The sequence below is a fragment of the Herpailurus yagouaroundi genome, unplaced genomic scaffold (assembly GCF_014898765.1).
Source record: "Herpailurus yagouaroundi ecotype Mexico unplaced genomic scaffold, PumYag 199, whole genome shotgun sequence".
NCBI lineage: Eukaryota > Metazoa > Chordata > Mammalia > Carnivora > Felidae > Herpailurus > Herpailurus yagouaroundi.
Window position 1 is genome coordinate 6,207,475 of NW_024412430.1, and position 20,594 is coordinate 6,228,068.

Consider the following 20,594-nt stretch of genomic DNA (forward strand, 5'->3'; position numbering starts at 1 on the left):
GTTTATTTTTGACACACACACACACACACACACACACACACACACACACACACACACAGAGTGCAAGTGGGGAGGGGCAGAGAGAGAGGGAGACACAGAATCCAAAGCAGGCTCCAGGCTCTGAGCTATCAGCACAGAGCCCAATGCGGGGCTCAAACTCCTGAACCGCAAGATCGTGACCTGAGCTCAAGTTGGATGCTTAACCAACTGAGCCACCCAGGTGCTCCTATTATGTTTATTTTTAAATCCCTGTCTGATAATTCCAACATATGTGCCGTTTGTGGGTCAGTTCTGATAATCATTTCCTCTCATAGCGATGGGGTACATTTTCTTGCTGCTTTGCATGTCTCATAATTTTTTGATAGAATGCCAGACGGTGTATGTAAAAGAACAGTAGGAACTGAAGTATATTGACAACCAGAAAAGAGGCATTCTCCTTATTCTGGCAAGCTATGAACTTGGGAGGTTGACTGAATCTCTTAAATGTTTTTAATATTTGATATTATTGCATGTATTAGCTGCTTCAATCACTTAAGAAAAAATGGTCTAAACCTTGCATCTAGAAATGTGGCAATGTAACCATTGTCAATTTCTAGATTGAAATAGTTTCTAAGTTTTCATCTGCATCTCACCTTTTACTTCATTCTTGTACATTGATTCGTGTACATTGATTTTACGATCTTTCCTGAATTAATTGATAGGAAGTTGTTTGCAATATTAAGCACTCGGAGCATGAAAATATAGTTATTTCTTCAGCAGTAAATGACCCACTAGGTCCACAGGAAGCCATTTGTATATTGGAACTGTCCTCTGCCAAAGATAAGATTGAGGCTCTCTTATTTAGTCAGCCTTTTACATGTAATGACAGCTCATCCACCTTGTTTGAATATCTACACGTCTGTGCCATGCAGATTGTAGCTCAGTACCATGAAAATCACCCACTGTATTTCTCCTTGTGGTCAGTAAATTTTTGACCCGCTGTGTTCTTAACATCCAGTTGAGGGGATAATAGATTGATTATGTACTTGTGATTCCTGTGTCACTTAAAGCTTTCATTCTTTTATTCCATTGTTGATGACAGTTATGACACTTCACTGATTTTCAGTTCTGTAAATATTTCTTCAATCAGATTTATAGTGTTCTGGGTCTGAAACCCAGATATAGCTCAGTAAGTGAGTAACGTTGGAAGCACAGTTGAAATTATTATTCCAGCCATGTTATCGCTCCTGGAAAAAAAAAAAAAAGACCAGTGCTTATTTCTACATGTTCAAATAGCCGATCTGTAAGATTCAGAAGTAATATAGGTAGTAATTCACTGATTGTGCCCTGCAGATATAATTTAGGAAGAAGTTTTCTAATGACATGTTTTTGTAGAAAGGAGTTTATCCATAGGCTTCAAAGCTAGGCAGATTCCAAATACTTCAACTACTAGAAATGCTTGACATGTATGCTACTCACATTTTTAGTGTCCGCAGACTTGTTAATACATTTTGTATTCCCAGTTTGATCAATGAGGATACAGTATACTTGGGGTTTCTAATTTTTTATAGCACTGACTCTTCATGCTTTTATAGTCTTTATTATGTTTGGGTTGAAGATGATTTGTCATAGATGAAATTGTGTGATCTTTGTGGTATGTGTTAACCCCCCCTTTTTTTTTCCTGCATGTATTGTTTCCTTGTTGGATCTATGACTTGCAAATATTTTCTCCAGCTCTATAGGTTGTCTCTGCACTTTATGATGTCCTTTGATATACAAAATTTTATAATTTTGGTGAAGTCCAGTTTATCTGTTTTTTCCTTTTGGCACTAGTGCTTTTCATGTCATGTTTATGAAATCACTGCCAAATCCAGTGTCCTGAATACTTTCTTTTTGTTTTGTTTTTAAGTTTATTTATTTATTTTGAGAGAGAGAGAGAGAGAGAGAGAGAGAACGAGCAGGGGCGGGGCAGAGAGAATGAGAGATAGAATCCCAAGTAGGCTCCGTCCTGTGTCCTGTCAGCACAGAGCCTGACGCAGTGCTCCGACTCAAGAACGGAGTCGAAACCAGGAGTCGGATGCTCAGCTGATTGAGCCACCCAGGCGCCCCTCCTCAGTACTTTCTTCTAAGAGTTTTATAGTTTTAATTCTTAAGTTTAGATCTTTGATCCGTTTTGAATTCATTTTGTATATATTATAAGGTAAGGGTCTAACTTCATTTTTTTTTACATATGGATATCCAGTTTTCCCAGCACCATTTCTTAAAAGACTATCCTTTCTGCATCCAATTGTCTTGGTTCTGTTGTTGAAAATCAATTGACCGTGTGTGTGAGGGTTTATTTCTGGGCTTTCTATTCTCTTCTATTCTGTTGGTCTATACATTGGACCTTATGTCAATGCCATAGTATTTTAATCTCTGTAGCTTTGTAAATTTTGAAGTCAGGAAGCTTAAGTCCTTCAGTTTATTATTTTTCAAGGTAGTTTTGGCTTTTTGGGACCCCTTGCAATTCCATATGAATTTCAGAATCAGCTTTTCCATTCTTGTGAAAAAAAGGTGTTGGAATTTTCTTAGGGACTGTTAAACATGTAGATTGGTTTGGATAGTATTGACATCTTAATGGTGTTAAATCTTCCTATCCATGAACACGGGATGTCTTTCTATTTATTTAGATCTTTGATTTCTTTCAGCAGTGTTTTGTAGTTTTCAGTGTACAAGTCTTTTTTTTTCCCCCCTTGGTTGGATTCCTTCCTTAAGTATTTAGTTCTTTTGGATGCTATTATTATAAATGGAATTAACTTTCTTAATTTTTTCTTTTGGATTGTTCATTGCTGATGTATAGAAACATAGCTGATTTTTATGTGTTGATTGTGTGACCCTGCAACTTTGCTTAACTTATTAGCTCTAGGAGCTTTCTTGTGGATTCTTTGCAATTTTCTAATATACAGGTTCGTGACATCTGCAAGTAGAGATGGATTTTTACCTCTTCCTTTCCCATTTGAATAGCTCCGGCCAGAACTTCTGGTACAGCATTGAATAGCAGTGATAAAAGGGAGCATCCTTATCATGTTCCGGGTCTTTCTTTCACTATTGAATTTGATGTTTTTAGCTGTAGGTTTTTCATAAATACCCCTTATCATTATGAGGAATTTTCTCTCTATTCCTAGCGTCCTGAGCGTTTTTATCAAGAAAAAGTGTTGCATTTTATCAAATACCTCTTCTGTGCTAAGTGAAAAAATCCTCCCTCTTTCCTTTGTTCTATTAATGTTATGTTACATTGACTGATTGTCTTATATTGAACCACTCTTGCATTCCTGACATAAATTTGCATTTGTTCATGGTGAACAATCCTTTTAATAGTTGTTGGGTTCAATTTGCTAATATTTTGTTGAGGATTTTTACAGTTATAAAAAGGGTATTCTTGATCTGTTCTCTTTTTCTTTTGTGAAAACTCTTGTGAATTTTCTTTTCCTGTGATGTTGTTACCTGATTTTGGTATCAGGATAATGTTGGTGTCGTAGAATGAGTTAGGAAGTGTTCTTTACTTTTTTGGGAGTTTGAGAGGAAACGGTGTTCATTTGTCATTAAATATTTAATGGAATTCACCTCTAAAACCATCTGGTCCATGGCTTTTCTTTATTGGGAGACATCTTTACGTCTTTGACTAGGGAATATTGAGGTGGCAATGTTGAAATATGCTTTTAATTTTTCTTTAAGATATGAAGTCTTCTTCCTCAATAACGTTTGTTTTGAAAACTGAGGGTTCAAGTTGGAATAAATAGCTAAAAATCACACAGTTGTTAAAGGCTATCTTTGTTTACTTTAATACATGCTACAGATTTTCTTATCCTACATTAGGTTAACAGTCAGTTAAGCATCCAACTCTTGATTTCAGCTCAGGTCATGATCTTGCAGTTTGTGAGTTTGAGCCCTGCATCAGGCTTCATACTGATAGTACAGATCCTGCTTGGGATTCTCTCTCTCTCCCTCTGTCTCTCTGCCTCTCCCACATGTATTCTCTCTCTCTCTCTCTCTCTCTCTCTCTCTCTCAAAATAAGTAGACTTAAAAAAGAATTATGATATAATCTCTCATTTCCTTATTTTTCATAAACAAGTGTTTTCAATTTTATGGACTTTTATAAACATTGATATATTGTAGATCATATTGTAGGATGTTATACTCATAGTTTCTAGTTGGTGCTGTCAGTGTATATATTCAGTGCTCTGCTCTAAAAATAATACATAATAGCTGAATAGCTTCTATAAACATAAAATCCAGGTATTTCTCAAAATTCAAATTATTTCTGTTTTTGAAAAGTAGGTTATGAAGTGAGACTCTTTATAATTGGAATGTACCAAATTTTGGGTATTTTTGGAAAGCTAAATGCCAAATGCTTATGTCAGCATCATTTCTAGCACTTTCGACATGACTTTGTTCGTACTCATTTAGTCACGATCAATGAATCATGTATATTACCATGCTGTCCAGTCAGTATAACAATGTCAGCTATCAGGCGCCTGGGTGGCTCAGTTGGTTAAGCCTCCAGCTTCGGCTCAGGTCATGATCTCATGGTTTGCGGGTTCGAGCCCCGCGTCGTGCTCTGTGCCGACAGCTTAGAGCCTGGAGCTGGCTTCAGATTCTGTATCTCCTTCTCTCTCTACCCCTCCCTCGCTCATGCTCTGTCTCTCTCTCTCTCTCTGTCAAAAATAAATAAAACGGTAAAAAAAAAAAAAAGCTTTACGATAGGGCTTGCCATTGTTAAGTTTCCTGGTGAACTAATACAGAACATTATTTTGCTGTTATCTATCTACTATTATTATTACTATTTCTACTGAAAGATAGAATGTGGACTGGTGAGAAAAGGATGGATTAACTCTTAATGATTGTAATCATTTATTTTAAAATAAAATAATAATTAAATGATTTTGATTTGGTAAAACATATCACAGTATTCAAAAATTTAAAAACTTAACAGGATTTAAAGTCTCTTTCCCATAACTGTTACCCAGCCACCCATTTCCCTTCCCTGAAAGTAAATGATATTATAAAAGTAGACTGGTGTATTTAAACTTTGAATGGAGTGTGCCAAAGTATCTGTCAGCCTTCTTTTTTTTGTGCCATTCTTGGACCTGGTGAGAACCTTTCATTATCTTTTCCTATGTCATTTGTTTTTCTTGTTTAATGTAGGTTGGTTTCCTTATAGTTGGTAAGATGAGCTGTCATAGAACCTTAAAAACATGAAGCTAATAAAACAGTGAAGTCAATATCTGTATTAAAGTCATAACTTCGCCATAAAAAAGTAAACCCCTTGTCCTTGGAAGGGACATTAATACAGCCCTTCAGAATCCAGGTTGATTCTTAGTTCAGTCCTGGTCAGCGTTGAGTCTCGGATAAATTTCCAGGCCCCTATTTATGCCACAGCAAGCACATGGGAATTTGATGTCTTCATATTTCAGGCTGGATTTGACTCGAATTTATGTCTGCTTGGGTTCTTTCTTTCTTTTTTTTTTTACATTTCATTTCAGATATTCTACTTTTATTCAGTCTAAACAAAACTAGTATTGGTCAATAGCAAATTTATCAAGGCAAAAAATTTAGTTTTAGATAACAAGTCTGGAGGGAAAAAAGCTCTTGTACTTCACTCTATCCACTCACTATTGGTTTTACTCATGATTAAGTAATTATCACTCATGAAGAAAAACAATTTTACTGCCTCAAAGTAAAGACTAAAAGTACACTTCTTCCTCTTTTTCAATTAAAAAAAATTATTGTGGGACAACAAAGTCAAATTTGCATTTTATAGAACATAAATTACCAACAAGGTCCTGACCTAGTAATCAAAAATTAAATCTCAAAATTTAAAACCAAGAGAGGCTAAATTACACACATATTTTGACCAAACAAATTCTGGAACATTTCCTAAATAAAAAGTAAGCACAATTATTACATTCCAGGTTTCAGAGAAGAGGCGTTAAGGATTCATGCCATAAGTTTATTTACAAACATATTGAGTATGTTGAATTCAAGAGTTTGATCCATTTTTCAGAGAGACTGCACTTCTTAAAATGCTCCTTTTCACATCTGTTTAATGGATTCATTAAAACATCCTTATTTCTTTTTTTTTTCATTTTTTTTTAACATTTATTTATTTTTGAGACAGAGACAGAGCTTGAATGGAGGAGGGTCAGAGAGAGAGGGAGACGCAGAATCTGAAACAGGCTCTGGGCTCTGAGCTGTCAGCACAGAGCCCGACGCGGGGCTCGAACTCACGGACCGCAAGATCATGACCTGAGCCGAAGCCAGATTCTTAACCCACTAGGCCACCCAGGCACCCCAGACGTCCTTATTTCTTAAGCAGTTGGTGTCTTACTATAAAAAAAAAAAAAGGTGCAGCAAATCCAGGTCCAAAGTACATAGTCATCATAACAAGTAACCACCACTTGTTTTCCACTGAAAATGGCAAATTCTTCCCTGGGCCCTCCTCATAGTGGCTCCTACGGACCACAGAAGTGGTGAATCTCCGATGCTCTGTCCCAGCATAGCGCTGTTGGAAGTTCTGCGAAAAGCGCAGCACCCCCAGAGATAGAAACGACAGCACCAAACCAAGTCCTCCTCTTTTCACCACCTTGTTCCCTGGTGTGTCGGGTTCTTTCTTTCTGAAATTTTAGTGGAGGCTTTTTCTAACTGAGCCGTCTCTAAAAGAGAATATATTTAGATATGCATAGAATTAACTATGCCTGTGATCATTAAAATATTTTTTTCCTATGAAAACACACTTGTCATGAGTTGGTCCAGTTTGTCTCTGTTTAGAGTTTTTATTTTTATTTGTTTGCTTAGAGTTTTTAAATGCCTGAATTTACAAGCACAAGCAGCTTTGAAGCCACAGATTGACACGTGTATTGGGGTCTCTGTTCATTAAGGAAATGCTGTTTAATTGTGCCGGATGCCAACCATTTCAGTAATTACTAGCTTCTAGTCTGTTTAGGGTTTAAATAGACTTGGACTCTGCTTTAGTGAGCAGTTGCTCATTGAAATTAGCAATGTAATTTTAAAGCTTTTTCTTAAATACGAACATAAGCACAGTAACATTTCAGTTGGTGGTCTGAACTGAATGGATGGAGAGTTTTAATTTTTCAGGTGACTAATCATTTAATCATTTGAATTTAAGAATTTTATGCTATAAAGTTTATAGCTGCTAAGGAAAAAGAGTCTTGAGTCCTGAGATGAAAAAGCACAGCCATGTGAAACTGTATTCTCTTATGAATTCTGAAAACTGTCAGACTGTATATTTAGGTCCTAATTTCATTAGCCCATCCTAGTTTAGAAGAATTTGAAGTGGTATTTTGTTTGTGTGTGGGAGAAATCTATCATGTCTTTGCAGTTCACTCCGAAGAGATAATAGGTACACAATTGCCTAGTTGAATATATTTTTGTTTCATATAGTTGGGCATTAGGATGAGCTTTAAAGAAGCATTTTTTTCTACTTAGATTAAAATAAGGACTATATAATTTATGAAAGGATTCTTTTAGCTAAAAGAAACCATTTAAAACGAGAAAATAGAGGAAATGTAGACTGCCAAATAATGCAAGAATAGAGCCTGAAAATTTAGATATACCCCTCATCCTGAAAGCCCTCTTAGGCCAAAGACAAATATTTCAGATGTCTTTCAAACAAGATCTCAAGCTCTTAAACTTCAGGATTTCAAGTGCTTACAAATTTAGAGTAATATCTCAGTGGGAAAACAATGTATACTAATAACCCAGTAGAAAAATAGTGTAAATAGACAGTACACAGAACACGAAATACAAGGAACTCCATCTCCTAAGAGTATGCAAATGTGAAAAACACACTAAGATGCCATTTTTCACCTATTACAATGCAAAGTTTAAAAATTACACAACTTACTGAAGACCTGAAGAAACCTGTAGCTTGCTGATGGAAGAATAAATCAGTACAGTCTTATGGAGGGCAACTTGGTAATATTTAACAAAATTTTAATGTTTATCTTTTGACTCTTGAAATTCAGTTTTGGGGAAGCTTTCTACAGATATATTTATTCCTGAATGTGAAAGATCATTTATGCCAAGGGTATTAATTTTAACATTATGCTAACAAAAGATGGGAAAGAATGGAAATGTCCTTAGTAGATTTTGATACATTATGTTACAGTCATGTAGTAGAATACTTATTCAGTCATAAAACAGGTTAAGGAAGCTCTGTGTAGGAGTAGGAGAGAGGTTCCAGACGTGTAGTGTTGGGATGGCAAACTTCTTAAAGGGCCAGCTAGTAAATATTTTAGGCTTTTCTCTGTTGTTGGGGGACACAGCCACAGACCATATGTCTATGTGTATGACTGTGTTGCAATGAAGTCTTATTTACAGAAACAGGTGACTGGTCTGTGGGGCATAGAAGAACTTGGAATATAAACTATAACAGAGGTATGAAGTGCTGAGAACACTGGGTAGTGAGTTCAAGCTTTGCCTGGGATATTTGGGAACGACTTCATAGATGAATGAGGTAGGTGATCATTTAAACTGAGTTTCTGTGGGTGTGTCGAAGCTCTGAAGATTAAGGTGAGGAGGAGGTGTTTTCTGGAATTGGTGAGGAGTTGTTTGATACGTGGAGTTCTGTGTTGAGAGCGGATGAAGAGGTAAACTGGGATCATATTTTTGAAGGGGTAGACACTAATGTGGTTTCTAACCCATTTTCTACTTCGAATAAAAAATATTTGAATGCCTACCTCTGTTAGACCTTTAAATTTTGCCATATTTAACTTCAGGGCTTTTTTTTTTTTTTTTTTTTTTTTTAATTTGCGTGGGTTTTTTGGCATATATTTTGTAAAAGAAACATTATAGACACAGTTGAAACCGTGCCCTGCAAACCATGCTGAGTATATATTCTTATCTCTTTCCAGAGATAATAGCTAATATGAATTTGTTACTCTAGCCTTCCGACATTAACTACATGTTCATATACCTTTATACACAATATATTTTATTGTTCTTTACATTGTAAAAGTTCAAAGAATGGTTTGTGGTGTCATTTCACAATTGGCTTTTGCTCAAAATTGTGTTTTTGCTATTTCTGTGTGTGGATCAGCCCCGGTCAATAGAAATAAAATGCAAGCTGTATATGTTTTTTAACTTCTGTAATAGCCACATAAAAAGTCACAGGTGAAATTAATAATATACTTTAATAGCCTAGTGTATCTGAAATATTATTTCAGCATATAATCAGTATGTGAGATTATTAATGAGGTATTTTACATTCCTTTTTTATACTAGATCTTTGAAATCTGGCATCTGTTTCACACTTGCAACACCTCTCAACTTGGACTAGCCACGTTTTAAGTGTTCAGTAGTCGCAAGTGGTTAGTGGCTTTTACTGTATTGAACAGAGAACTGCTACAGTTCAAGCAGGACGGAACACTTCCAAGTGCTTGAAAGTTGCGCGCGCTCCTGACCTCCAGGGGTCATGTTGACCCAAGAGAAAGTCTTTTGTGTTTTGGAACTTGCTAATCCTGCAGCCGCAGCACAGAAATTCTGTGTGCAATAAAGGAAACCTCTCTCAAGAAGAGCAATTACTGCTGCTGATGGTTGGAGCACGGAGTGCGGGACAGGCACGATGCACGGCCTCTGTAGACACGCAGGGGCCCCTGCCCTGTCCTTACAGGAGTACGCTCTTCATTCTTGCTTGTCTGGGGTAAACTGCTGAAACTTTTCCTGCTCTTCTCAGGGGTGCCACATTGGTAGCAAACATACTGCTTCTCCATAGTTGGACCTTAGTAAGTAGGTAGACCTGTTAGCTTACATTTCTTTGCAAAGAATCTCCAGCAGCATCATTTGATTATTGAGCCCCATGTAATATGCCTCTATGCCTGTTTTCTAAGTTTTAGCCAAGGTTAAAGTCACCTCACCCCAAAGTCTGTATGTAGACTTCTAGTTCTCTTATTTTCCGCAGAAATATCTTCATTGAAATGCTGTAGAGTTGACCTGGAGTCCTAGCGGAAACTGCCTTTTAGCATGTTTTAGTTTCATACACATTAAATTAGAGACACTTTCCATTATGCTGTTAGTATCCCTCATATAATAACCCAATGAAAAACAAATCTAGCTAAGGACAAAAATTTAGGGAAAAATTCTCACCATGTCATTCATTCATTGCTTGATTTTTGACTGTTTTTTCAATTCTGTGGCATTTATTTTAATGTGTCTTTTATATACCCACAGAAATATATATTATATAATAGATAGATCTATCATGATCTCTGCTCTTAGTGTGGGGCCTTGATATAGTCTGCATTGCACGGCTTGATAGCTTTTTAGTAGTTTTATATGGCACTTTCTGCCACAAGGTGGGGGTAGAGAGTTCTATAGGCCTTTTTATGTAAGGAGAATTTGGTCATAAAGTTTAGCTTTCCATAACTTAACAAAATAATTGTCCGGCACCATTGTTAACACAACTGCCCCTTAGGGTTAGCAGGATTTCTAATTTCTTCATGGTAATATTTTACTCAGCTCATCAGCCATTCAGAAATTATTAGTGATTATTTTTATAACAGTTTAAATACTCTGTGAATTTACTTCTATATCATTTACTTTTTGTTGCATTACTTTGCTTTTTTTTTTTTTTTTTTTTTTTTAAACTAAGGTGAGAACGGTCACTTGGGAAAAATGCATGTTTTGATTGGGCAAATAGGAACTGAGAAAAATAAAGAGGTAATTCTGGGAGACTAAGGGTTTTGGTGGATCTGATAGGGAGTGGAAATGAGAGAGGCAGGCCTGGGTGAGGTGTCACAGTGGCATGTCCTTTAAACAAAGGGTAGCACAGAGTTCTATGGCTTGTAGTTTTACAAATTCTGATACTAAAAATATGTATATGCTTGTTAGATACTGGTGCAGGTAGGTCTACACCAAGCGAGAGGACGTTACCCATTCTCTTCATTAGAAATGTAATCAGGGGCTCCTGGGTCAGTCACTTGAGCATCGGACTTCGGCTCAGGTCATGATCTCACGGTCTGTGAGTTCGAGCCCCGCGTTGGGCTCTGTGCTGACAACTTGGAGCCCGGAGCCTGCTTTGGATTCTGTGTCTCCCTCTCTCTCTGACCCTCCACCATTCATGCTTTCTCTCTGTCTCAAAAATAAATAAACATTAAAAAAAGAAAAAAAGAAATGTAGTCAGAGGCACCCGGCTGGCTCAGTCAGAAGAACGTCTGACTCTTGATCTTGGGGTTGTAAGTTCGAGCCCCACGTTGGATGTACAGATTACTTAAAATTTTTTTAAAAATTTAAAGTTTAATCTATAAAGTCAATTAAAAATTAAAGTGTTGGGGTGCCTGGGAGGGTCAATTAGTTGAGCGTCTGATTCTTGATTTCAGTTCAGGTCACAATCCCAGGACCATGGGATTGAGCTGCACATCAGGCTCCGTGCTGAGCATGGAGCCTGCTTGGGTCAGTCTCTCTCTCTCTCTCTCTCTCTCTCTCTCTCTCTCTCTGTCTTTCTCTCTCTCTCTCCCTCCCTCTGCCCTTCTCTCCCACTTGCATTCTCTATCTCTCTAAAAACAAAACAAAAAAAGAAAAAAATATTAAAGTGTTCACACATAGAGACATTGTGTGTAATCTGAAATAAGAAAGCATTTTATTTTAGTGAAAACTGTTCTATGACCACTTGGCATCAGTTTGCTCATATCAAATATTAAAGAATGTCTATATCAGAATAAGCCTACTTGTCAGAAATGATTTTTAACAAATCTTGGTTGTGCCTTATTGTATATATAAAATTAAACAGTGAAACTAAAGAGACTTTGTTAAGGTTTTTATGCAAATACATATGTAATATGTTTCAGACTGGATGACCGTGGACAAATTCCCACATTACTATATTTATAGACTGAATTGTCAAAAGCCCCATGGTTCTGTTTGTTTCTTCTTCATTTCAGAATGGGAAATGCTGAGGTTACCATATGGGCCACTAGTGAAAAGACCTGTTGCTATTTGGTGGCACACACCAAACTTAAAGACCATGTGGTATAAAGATTTAAAAAAGAGTTCTACATGGGACTAGATTTGGAAATTGGATTTGTTTTTTTTTTTATGAAATTTTTTAATGTTCATTTATTTTTGAGAGAGACTGAGCATGAGTGGCGTAGGGGCAGAGAGAAGAGGGAGACACAGAATCCTAAGCAGGCTCCAGGCTCTGAGATGCTTAACCCCCTGAGCCACCCTGGCGCCCCTGGATTTGATTTATGAGCTAAATTTGGAGAATGCAGATAATAATGAAATTCCTTCTTAATTGACTTGATGGCAGCTGATTTCTATAAGAATGCCATTTTAGTTCCCCTAGAGTTCTATTTGACTGGAATTTCTGAGAAAGTCCCTTGCTTTGCTAAGGCTGTTAGCCATTTGAAAGTGGATGGTGGGTCTTACGGTGAAGAGAAGTTGTGACTGTAGTGTGGTGCTAATCGGTGGAGAGCCAGTGGTTTGGTGTGACCTGCTTGCCACTATCTGTGCTCAGTTAGGAGGCGCTTCCTCACTTCGCCCATGAGGACACCCTCCCTCCAGGTTCTTGTGCCGGCAAAATCCGTAGACTCTTACAGATACACCTAACACGTTAAAATCTACATACATTTTATCTTAGTCACACAAACCATTGTATTTGCTACAGACTTTAGAAATAACGTTTTGTTTTACTGTTCCATGATAAAATAATTTTGTTCAGTCTTTGTGTGTATCGGGATCCCTTCCCTGGGGATAATTTGTCTTCTTGAGGTAGTTGTTGTTCAAGTGACAGCTACTGGGGAATATGAGTGTCTTTGTAAGTTTAGATATAAGGTGACTCCTTTTTTTCCTGAAAAATATTTAGAGCATGAAACCTTCATCCGATATCTGCACATGTGATAATTCCTCATACTCTTATTTTTCATTTATGTTTAGAAGTACTTCTCAATTTTAAGAAGTCAGAGTCTTGAGTGAACTTACTGAATATCTAAGTTTTTAGTTAATGTGGATTTTGTCTTTTTTTTTTTTTTTTTTTTTTTTCCTTTGAGGGGTTGGACATAATTGCCTTATTTCATTTCAGGGATCCTTCTAAAGTAAATATTCTGGTACCTGGTGCTGGACTAGGAAGACTGGCCTGGGAGATAGCTATGCTAGGTTATGCTTGTCAAGGAAATGAATGGAGTTTTTTTATGCTCTTTTCTTCCAACTTTGTACTCAACAGGTATTTAATTTACTTTTTGCTAGAAATAGTATTTTCTCAGAATCAGATTGACTTACCTATTTTTGAGCAATTCTGAATTTGAAGATAAATACATAGTGTTTGATTATATGTGTCATAATTGTTTCTTATATTAACATCAAGTTGCTTATACAAAATACCACTTTTAATCAGTTCCTAGTTAGCAGAATGTTGAAACAGGATGGATAAGTGACTTTTTAGAAAATGATGAGATATCCCACAAAACAGAAATGCTTCCTGTGCAGAATTGCAAGACTGTATGTATGATCCGGGAAGGAGTGTTTTCTCTCTGTTCCCTAAACTTCTCCACCCATTGGTTTCTTTAATGGAATCAGAGTTCGGTGTAGCAGTCGTAACTTCTTCCCTCCATCAGATTCTTATAAAGTGGCCAAGTATGCTCATATGACTGAGTTGGAAACATGTCTCAGAATTTCTGTGGCCTCTTTTAGAAAATAGTGGAAAAGGATTGTTATTTTTAAAGCCAGAAGAGGTGCATTGGGAAAAAAGAACTAGCTGCCTTGTTTAAATTAAATACAATGTTTTCTTGGTGGCAGTATGAGTTAGGGAGGGGTGAGAAGGTTAAAAGGAGACAATTAGAATAGTTGAGTAGCAAACGAAACCCATACCACTTTTTTGAGAAAATAGTGGACTGTGTTTTTACTTGAGTCTGAAGTTTGGAAACACATTTTTTAAAATGTGAGTGAACGACACATTTATATTTCTGAATTTACTTTAATTTTTTTCCCGTCTTTTAATTCATGATTGGTTGCTCATCTACATGTGTATGTGCATTTTCAGATAATTGGGGAGGGGTATAGTGGTAGCACTTTTAAGTATTAATGAGTTTTATAAGTAAACCTTCAATCAGATTATATTTTAGTGTTTAAAGTAGATTTTTTTTGTGAAGTCTTTAGTTAACACTGAATTTTATGCTCCTATTTTGCAGATGTTCTGAAGTTAATAAATATAAGCTTTATCCTTGGATTCATCAGTTTAGCAATAACCGGAGGTCAGCGGATCAGATTCGACCCATCTTTTTCCCTGATGTTGATCCCCACAGTCTTCCTCCCGGTTCTAACTTTTCGATGACAGCAGGAGATTTTCAGGAGATTTACTCAGAATGCAGTAAGTCCAAAACAAGCATTTAAACGGTCTTGTCCTTTGTTCTAAATTTAATGAGCCAATTTCATACTAAGGCAAAGTTTTGGTCATTCACTCTGATAGTAGATTGTGAGGTATACTTCAGTGACAATTTAGGATATTCCAAGACATATGTAAGGTAATGATGGGAAATATAAAGAAGGGTAAGATTCCACAATTCAGAAATGTAGACTCTGTTGGGTCTATTAATATAAGATGACATGTAAACAAATTTCAGTGAGTAATGAGTACAGTAAAGCTAAAAGTAGATGAGTGTGGGAAAGAAGTTCTTTGTAGAGAGAAGGCTGTGACTTCAAGAATAGGGAGAGAGAGGTAGTACAAAGAGATGAATGAATAAGGTCATCGGAGATGGTGACACAGCCTGACTGGAAGGAAAAGAGAGGTTGGTTTGGGAGTTTAATGGCGGATGTGCCTAGAAAAGTAGGTTGGTTCCAGATTGTGGAAGACCTTTATAATCAGGTTATGAAGTTTGGACTTCACCTGGGCAAACTGTCAAAGTTTGAGCCAGCATTAGAGAAAAGGAGACGGTAATGGAGAGAGGGGCAAGAGGAAGTGGATTGGCAGTAAAAGCAAGAGGAAAAGTAGAATGCTGAGAGGTCGGTAAGGTCATTAATTCAACAGGTACTTTTCTGAGCACCTGCTAAGTCCCAGGTGTGTTGTAGGCATTGGAAAGACAGCAGTGAGCAAAGCACAGTCCCTGTACAGAGGTTTCTATTCTGATAGGCAGTGAGGGGCAGTGACATGAACATTGTGAGGAAGAATACTAAGGCAGGGTGACAAGGATATAGAGTGGCAGGGGAGGGGCTGCTGTTCATCGAGTTCTCAGGGAAGTCCTTTCCAAGCCAAACTTTAAAAAAATGTTGAGCAGAGAACCTCGAAAAAGTGAAGAGGCAAGCCATTAGATACTTGGGGGGGAATGTTGCAGAGAGAAAGAATGGCGAGAGAAGGAGGATTCGCGGTGGGGAGGGCGCTTGTTCTGCTCAAGGAAGAGCGAGCGGCCACTCGGGCTGGGGTGTAGTGGGCAGTGGGCACTGCGGTGGGAGGCCAGGTTGGGGAGGGTTTGATTGTACTCAGAGAGGTGGGAAGCCATTAGAGGGATCGAGGTAGGTTTTTGTTTCTTTTTCCCTGAACTCTGACATTGGGAAAACCTGTACTTTGAAGGTGGAAAGAATGAGATGGAAGATGTTGGGTGCTGGGGATAGAGAGCGAGGGCTCAGAATAGAGCTGAAATAATGGGAAACATCAGTTAGGCGAGTCCAGGGGACATTGTTCTGCAGCAGGATTTGGGAGAGCAGATGGTGACACAGGCCTCCTCGGTTGGATGCGTGCCTTTGTCGTGCCAGCATTTGTACGGAGGCCTGCCTTAGTTCAGCCTCTGTCCCTGTCCTGGGCCACAGCCTCCAAGGACACTGCTGTCCAGGGGGTTCACTTGGCTACCTGGCCCCCCTTTTACACCGGCCAGTATCCGGAGCACTGGTGGGTAGTTTGAGTATTTTGATGCCATTCATTTCTTACTTGGCAACAAGTGCCTACAGTCTTTCTGAAATTTGCCAGAATTGATGGTTAACATTGGCTTAAATCACAGTTTAAAGTTCAAATAACTGTTTATCTTAATTGATTTGAAATGAAGGGTAGACATTGAGTAGATTATAAACAAAACTCTTACGAGTACCTTTTGGTAAAGATACTAGTAATATAGGCTATCGAAAATGGTTTCCAAGCTGATCATCAAATTCTTTCTTTTTTTAAAAAAACTGTTTTTAATGTTTATTTATTTTTGAGAGAGAGAGAGAGAGCGAGCATGAGCAGGGTAGGGGCAGAGAGAGAGAGAGGGAGAGGGGCACAGAATCCGAAGCAGGCTCCAGGCTCCAAGCTGCCAGCACAGAGCCCGATGCGGGGCTCAAATCTGAGAACTGCGAGATCATGACCTGAGCTGAAGTCAGGCGCTTAACTGACTGAGCCACCCAGGCACCCCGACTATCAAATTCTTAATAAAAACTTTTATGAATTGCAAAGTATCTCATAAATGATTGGTTACCGTGATTACACAGTTGATTGGAAGAGTTTAGCTTCTGTATTCCTCCAGTTAAATTAAATATTCATAGTCTCTTAAGACATAGCTGGTACATTTATGGAACTAATTAAAAGAAAAGGCAGAATAACATAATTAAATGTAGTAACTTGGTTTTCCTTCACTAGATACCTGGGACTGCATCGCTACCTGTTTCTTCATAGACACAGCTCACAACGTAATCGATTATATTGACACAATATGGAAAATACTCAAGCCGGGTGGAATTTGGATAAATCTAGGTAAGTTCCTCAGTATTTATTAGAATCTCATACAGTTATCTGAGTACTTAGAGCAATTCTCTGTTTGGTAATTTCACAGTAACCAATGTTCACAAAGGTTATAGTTAGTTAAGTTGTACAGTATCCTTTAGATACTATCCTAGTCAGTCATGCAGTTCCTCTGAAAGCAGTGGAAACCCCAGAAGTTGTGTATTCTCCTAGGTCATTCTCACAGCAGTCCTCATTTCAAAGAGTACAGTTATTACCCTGATAATCCTTCTCTCATCATCCCCACTCTCCCCTCCAGTGACAGCAATCTGTTAAGAAGGAAGTGCTCTTTTTTTCTTTCAAATGAAACATTTGAAAAAAAGCCCTTAAACTGCCCTCCCCAACTTTCTCCGAGGTACAAATACATAGTGGGAAAAGAGTAGATATGGTGATTTTCAGGACTGCCTTGAGTTTAAGAGAGAATATCATTTCATTTATGCAAAAACCTTTTTACTGCATCCTACTACTAGGTGATGAATATTCCCATCCAGCATCTAGAGGAAGTTACCAGTTTTATCCTCCTCCTTTAAAATAAAGGGAGAATAATAATACCAAGGTAAATATACTTGTCTTTTTTAGTTAGATGTATAATCCATGTTAAGAAAGACATAATGGCTAGGGGTGCCTGTGGGCTCAGTCAGTTCGGCATCCAACTCCTCATTTCAGCTCAGTTCGTGATCCTACAGTTTGTGGGACTAAGCTGTGTGCTGACGGTAGGGAGCCTGCTTGGGATTCTCTCTTACTCCCTGTGTCTCTGTCCCTCCCCTGTTCCTGCTCTCTCTCTCTCTCAAAATAAGTAAATAAACTTAAAAAAAAAAAATAGACGTAATGACTAGAATATAAAGATTTTCAAGATGAGGGTTATTACGTAACATAAGAGGACAGATACACCTTGTTTGAATCCATGGCCTTCAGGATTGGTCTAGTTTTGTTGTTCTGTCGTGTGCTCTCTTTTAAAAAAAAAAAAAATTTTTTTTTAACATTTACTCATTTTTTGAGAGACAGAGACAGAGTGTGAGTGGGGGAGGGACAGAGAGAAAGGGAGACCTCAAATCTGAAGCAGGCTCCAAGCTCCAAGCTGTCTGCACAGAGTCTGATGTGGGTCTTGAACTCATGGACCAGGAGATCATGACCTGAGCTGAAGTCGGACACTTAACTGATTGAGCCACCCAGGCACCTCTGTGCTCTCTTTTTAGTGATTGGACTTGACCACAGATTTTCCCATTAGGACTAAGACTAGAGGCAGTATTAGGTCTTTTCAAATTTCTCTTTAGAATTTCATGGGGGCAAATGAGAGTAGTTGTAAAATGTAACCATCATATATGAAACAATTATCTCAAACCTTAGATCCTCTTTAAAAGTAGTCACTTCTTTAAAGCAGATTTCTTTAAAAATTTCCCAAGAAATGATTGAACTGTAATACAGTTGACCCTTGAACAATGTGGGCATTAGAGGGATGCTGATCCCTTGCACAATAAAAAATCTGCATATAACTTTTGACTCCCCAAAAACTTAACTACTAATGCCTGCTGTTGACCAGAAGCCTACTGATAGCATAGTTAACACATATTTTGTATATTACATGTATTATATATTGTATTCTTACAGCAAAGGAAGCTAGAGGAAAGAAAATGTTATTAAGAAAATTATAAGGAAGGTGGGGTCTGTGGGTGTCTCAGGTGGTTAAGCATCTGACTTCGGCTCAGGTCATCATCTAGCAGTTAGTGAGTTCTAATCCCACATCGGGCTCTGTGCTGACAGCTCAGAGCCTGGAACCTGCTTCAGATGCTGTGTCTCCCTCTTTCTCTGCCTCTCCCCTTTTCATGCTCGCTCGCTCTCTCTCTCTCTCAAAAATAAATAAAAAAATATTTAAAAAGTTAAAAAAATATATATAAGGAAGAAAAAATACACTGAGTACATAAGTTTCACTGGCATGTATTTATCAACACAAAACGTGTGTAAGTGGATCGGTGCAGCTCACACCTGTGATTTTCAAGGGTCAGATGTATTACCTACTGGATATTTGCTCACTGGGGGTTAGACGGTGTGTGAGCCACTTGTTTTTTTTTTTTGTTTGTTTGTTTTTTTAACGTTTATTTATTTTTGAGACAGAGAGACAGGGCATGAACGGGGGAGGGTCAGAGAGAGGGAGACACAGAATCTGAAACAGGCTCCAGGCTCTGAGCTGTCAGCACAGTGCCCGACGCAGGGCTTGAACTCACAGACCGCGAGATCATGACCTGAGCCGAAGTCGGCGGCTTAACCGACTGAGCCACGCAGGTGCCCCTGTGTGAGCCACTTGTAAATGCATTATTTAATCTGAAAACAGCCCTATGTTGAAATGGTATGTCTACTGTCTTACAGTTGAAGAAACTGAGTCTTGCTTTTAAGTAACTAGCTGTGGGATCCTTGGGGTCCTTGGGGTCCTGGAGCTTATATATGGCAGAGACAGGCTCACAGCCCAGGTCCAATACCTCGAATGCCTAACCAGCTAGCCCTCCGGCTCACCCTGGGTCAGTTTGTGACTTAGCAGTAGCAGTCATGTTATGTAATTAATACTTTTGACCCCAATTACTGAGACATGGTAAGGATTTGCGTATTTCCAAAGCATTGGGTTAAGTTTCACAGAAACCACTTTTCTGTTTGAACTTTTAAGTGGTTTATTAATATTGTATTAAGTTATATAATAACAGTAATTGTTTACAACTGCCTGGAATAAATAAAATTGGCCCTGCCTAAGCATACTGTTTGATAAGAATGGATGTGCTGGGCTCTATTGTGATCTGTCCCAGGCACCAGAGGGAATAGGGCACATTGGTTAGTGAGAGGTCAATGAGGAGATCTTCTTCTCTTCTTACCAGAGTTTCAAAACGATTCTGAGAATTAGAGTAGTGGAGAAGCATAGTCCTTAAAAATACTTGTTCTGAAGGTTAGTATTTTCCAAGTAAAATTCTTTTATCGTATAAGCTGAGGGGTGCCTGGGTGGCTCAGTCGGTTGGCGGCCAACTTCGCCTCAGGTCATGATCTCACAGTCCGTGAGTTCAAGGCCCGTGTCAGGGGCTTGACAGCTCAAGGCTGGAGCCTGCTTCAGATTCTGTGTCCCACCCGCGCTCTGCCCCAACCCCACTTGTGCTCTGTCTCGCTCTCTCAAAAAGAAATGTTAAAAAAACATTAAATGTATAAGCTGAAGAATTGTAAAAATACTAATTATGTCAGGGTGCCTGAGTGGCTCAGTCAGTTGAGTGACTCTTGATTCCGGCTCCGGTCTCGATCACAGGGTTGTGGAATCCATTGAGCCCCACGTCAGGCTCTGCGCCCAGCATCGAGCCTGCTTAAGATTCTCTCTCTCTCCCTCTGCCCTTCACTCCCCTGCTTGTGCACTCTCTCCAAGAAACCAATTGAAAAATAAAAATAATAGTAATTGGCTCGGTGAATATACCAGTGATACTGGTGTGCTCCAGGTGTCTGTGCAGAACAGTGTTGTTCGCTTCTTAGGCCACGTGCTCGTCTTTTCCTAAGCGTCACTCTTACTGCTGCTTCTCCTATTCTTTCATCTCTCTGGTCCACATACCTCTGTTATGTGCCACGCCACTCGGTACCAACTTGGGTACTTCGGAATCGAAGAGAACCCCCTGTCTTTTTCAATCTGTCATCGGCACAGATTTCCCCCAACCGGAAAACCATGTGTCCTCCTTAGCCCTCTTCTTCCTCACCATCGGCACCTAGTCCACAAGTTGTGTCTCCTAAAGCTTCCTAATAGGTCTTGAACCTCTTTCTATCTCAGGGTTTCTCAGTGGCAGCGCCCTTGATATTTGGGTCAAGATCATTCTTCATTTGGATGGGCGGAGAGGGAGGGCTGTCCTGTACAGTGCAGGGGGG

The 20,594-nt window shown here is 38.6% G+C and overlaps 1 protein-coding gene and 1 long non-coding RNA gene across 3 annotated transcripts in view; one reads left to right on the top strand and one right to left on the bottom strand.

Annotated features, from left to right (window-relative positions):
- Positions 1-20,594, top strand: part of CARNMT1 (carnosine N-methyltransferase 1) — a 48,805-nt gene that overhangs the window by 14,652 nt on the left and 13,559 nt on the right. For both annotated transcript variants that reach the window (XM_040449330.1, XM_040449331.1), the window contains 3 exons: positions 13,056-13,196; positions 14,161-14,339; positions 16,575-16,688. In XM_040449330.1, the coding sequence (XP_040305264.1) occupies positions 13,056-13,196; positions 14,161-14,339; positions 16,575-16,688 (434 nt within the window). The remainder of the gene's footprint in view (positions 1-13,055; positions 13,197-14,160; positions 14,340-16,574; positions 16,689-20,594) is intronic.
- Positions 6,330-6,608, bottom strand: LOC121013618 (uncharacterized). The gene is made up of 2 exons (XR_005782807.1): positions 6,576-6,608; positions 6,330-6,443 (listed from the first exon to the last, which is right to left on the bottom strand). It is a non-coding gene; the product is annotated as an uncharacterized LOC121013618 (long non-coding RNA).